The 2842-nt window shown below is 46.5% G+C and overlaps 1 protein-coding gene across 1 annotated transcript in view; it reads left to right on the forward strand.

Annotated features, from left to right (window-relative positions):
• The window catches only part of LOC101350270 (keratin, type I cuticular Ha4), a 5459-nt gene that overhangs the window by 2382 nt on the left and 235 nt on the right, over positions 1 to 2842 (forward strand). Inside the window, 3 exon segments of the mRNA XM_004390331.1 lie at positions 1657 to 1818; positions 1913 to 2038; positions 2216 to 2436. Coding sequence (XP_004390388.1) covers positions 1657 to 1818; positions 1913 to 2038; positions 2216 to 2436 — 509 coding nt within the window.

Raw genomic sequence — 2842 nt, forward strand, 5'->3', positions numbered from 1 at the left:
AGCACAGAGGAAGCTGGCTGTCTTTGAACAATATGATATTCTCAAGTTCAAGTGATCCTCACCTTAGAATCTTGTTTTCAGATTCTGTGTGCCAAGTCCGAGAATTCCAGGCTGGTGGTGCAGATTGACAATGCCAAGCTGGCCTCTGATGACTTCAGAACCAAGTACGTTGAGACTTTTGGACCAGGCGACTCTATGGCCTAAGGACTCTATGGCCCTTTCATGGTCCTATGGGCCTAATGTTGCCTAGAAGGGAGGAGAAAGCCATTTCCCCTTTTTATTTCTCCTCTCAAGGTTGATTATGTAAAATCAGTTTCAAACAGGGATCCACACCCATATGCTATCTGCTCTTCACTCTACACTGGTTTTTCTGGAAGGGTTTCTTAAATCCCCCAATTCAGAGATTTAAATCAGTTGGTCTTTGAGAATGGATCAATTTGGTGATAACCAACAAAAATGAGAGGGAAGTGAGAGACTCCATCTCATGAGTCTTCTCAGGTGCCTTCTGGTGAGTCAGGAGGCCTTTGCAGCTGATCCATGCAGAACTTGAGGGAAATATGTGGACGACAACAGGCAGAAAGCAGTATAAATTCAAAGAGTCAAGATAATCTCACCCAAACAAGACAGGGAGGGGAGGAGGGCTTCTTTCCTGGATCATCCTCCCCCAATCTGTGTTTGAAGGTATGAGGCGGAGCTGTCCCTGAGGCAGCTGGTGGAGGCTGACATCAACAGTCTGCGCAGGATCCTGGATGAGCTGACTCTGTGCAAGTCCGACCTGGAGGCCCAGGTGGAGTCCCTGAGAGAGGAGCTGCTGTGCCTTAAGAAGAACCACGAGGAGGTGAGAGGAAAATAAAAAGGCAAGCTTCAGAGCTAAGCCATTAGCATTGGGAACCAGGAGGCAACACCTGATAGGTTCCCTGGCCTGGGACCCTTCTCCAAAGAACTCAAGTTTAGCTCAGAGAATGATACACTATATCCACATCAAGGAGTGAGGTGAGCTGCTAATTCTCAATCAGTTGGCCCAGATTGGGCAGAAGTTGGAGATGTTGAGAAAAAATGTTATTCAGCCCTACTTTCTGTGGGTCACTGTGAGGTCCTGAACTTGGTGATGGAGATGGAGGGAAAAAAAGCAGTAAGAAATGGCCCCTCTCTTCAAAGAGTTCACAGTGAGAGATAGCCATGTACAAGGCAGAGTGAAGTGTCATGAGATGTACAAGCATCATGTTCTGGAAATAATCCAGTCTGCCTGAAAGGAGATAGGGAACTCTTCTCAGAGGCATATCTTGAAGCAGGAGGAGTATTTCAATACTTGGGTGTTCAGTCTGAGGGAAGAGGCTGAGCAGTTACAGAAGTGGAAGAGCAGGGTGTATTTAAGTATGGCCAATGAGTCAGTGTGGCTGTGAAATGAGGTAGGAACTACACAGCCAAGGAGTTGATACTTAGTTCTATAGAAAATGTGAGGTGATTCTAGTTTTCTGAGAAAGGAATTGATGTGATCCCTATTTGAGTTTATTCAAATGCAATATATATGTAAATCTTTGGGAACAATCAGGGTGTTCCATTTAGTATATTCCTGACAGGGCTGGCTCACTTTCCTATAGTAGAAAGTTTGCAGATTCATTTCTGTGGGTTCATTCCTTCCCTTTACTCTGTCAGGAAGTCAACTCTCTGAGAAGCCAGATTGGAGACCGCCTCAACGTGGAGGTGGATGCTGCCCCAACTGTGGACCTGAACAGTGTGCTGAATGAGACCAGGTATCAATATGAAGCCCTGGTGGAGACCAACCAAAGGGATGTGGAGGAATGGTTTGCTGCACAGGTCGGCATCTAAGCACATAGTACTCTGTACTCGAGGACCCCGAGGGCCCTTAGACAGGGCCTGACCCCTTTCCTCTCCCCTCTGGATATTTCAGACTGAGGAGCTGAATAAGCAGGTGGTATCCAGCTCGGAGCAGCTGCAGTCCTACCAGGCAGAGATCATCGAGCTGAGACGCACAGTCAACGCCCTGGAGATCGAGCTACAGGCCCAGCACAACCTGGTGGATATTGTTTAGATGCCCTGCTGAGAAATGTGAAGGCAGGGAATCAAGTCACTGGGGTCCACTTCATGCCATAAACTCTTCTTAACTCTTGAAGCTTGTGACTTCTTTGCAACAATATAGAGAAACTCTTTAAAGGAACATGTCTCTGACATTTTTTTGTCTTCCCCATCACAGAGAAACTCTCTGGAAAATACACTGACTGAGACCGAGGCCCGCTACAGCTCCCAGCTGTCCCAGTTGCAGTACATGATCACCAGTGTGGAATCCCAGCTGGCTGAGATCCGGTCCGACCTGGAGCGTCAGAACCAGGAGTACCAGGTGCTGCTGGATGTCAGGGCCCGGCTGCAGAGTGAGATCAACACGTACCGGGGCTTGTTGGAGAGTGAGGACTGCAAGTGAGTATGATGCTATGGATTTCTGAGAAAACGGGTAAGGTGGGACTACAAGATGTTATGGGTACACGTATGTTGGCCATATTTTCAACTCACCAAACATATGCATTAATTGAGTATCTACTCTGTGCCCAATGGTATGTGATATTTACTCAAATGTGGAAGGCACAAAGATAAAGGGAATATATCCCCTGCCTCAGGGGGCTAACAAGGGAGAGGTAGTGCTAGAGAGATTGCTATTCACAACAATAACTGTTGTGTAAGATAGATTGTGTTAAGTTCCATGAAAGTTCAAGAGGATGAGATAGTATTTTTCAGAAGAACCATCTAAGAAACATCTTCTACCTTTGCACGTGGCATTCTGAGAAAGACAAGGATTTGGTACCAAGCAAATTTGATTCCAACTAAT

The sequence above is a fragment of the Trichechus manatus genome, unplaced genomic scaffold (assembly GCF_000243295.1).
Source record: "Trichechus manatus latirostris isolate Lorelei unplaced genomic scaffold, TriManLat1.0 scaffold00294, whole genome shotgun sequence".
Classification (NCBI taxonomy): domain Eukaryota; kingdom Metazoa; phylum Chordata; class Mammalia; order Sirenia; family Trichechidae; genus Trichechus; species Trichechus manatus.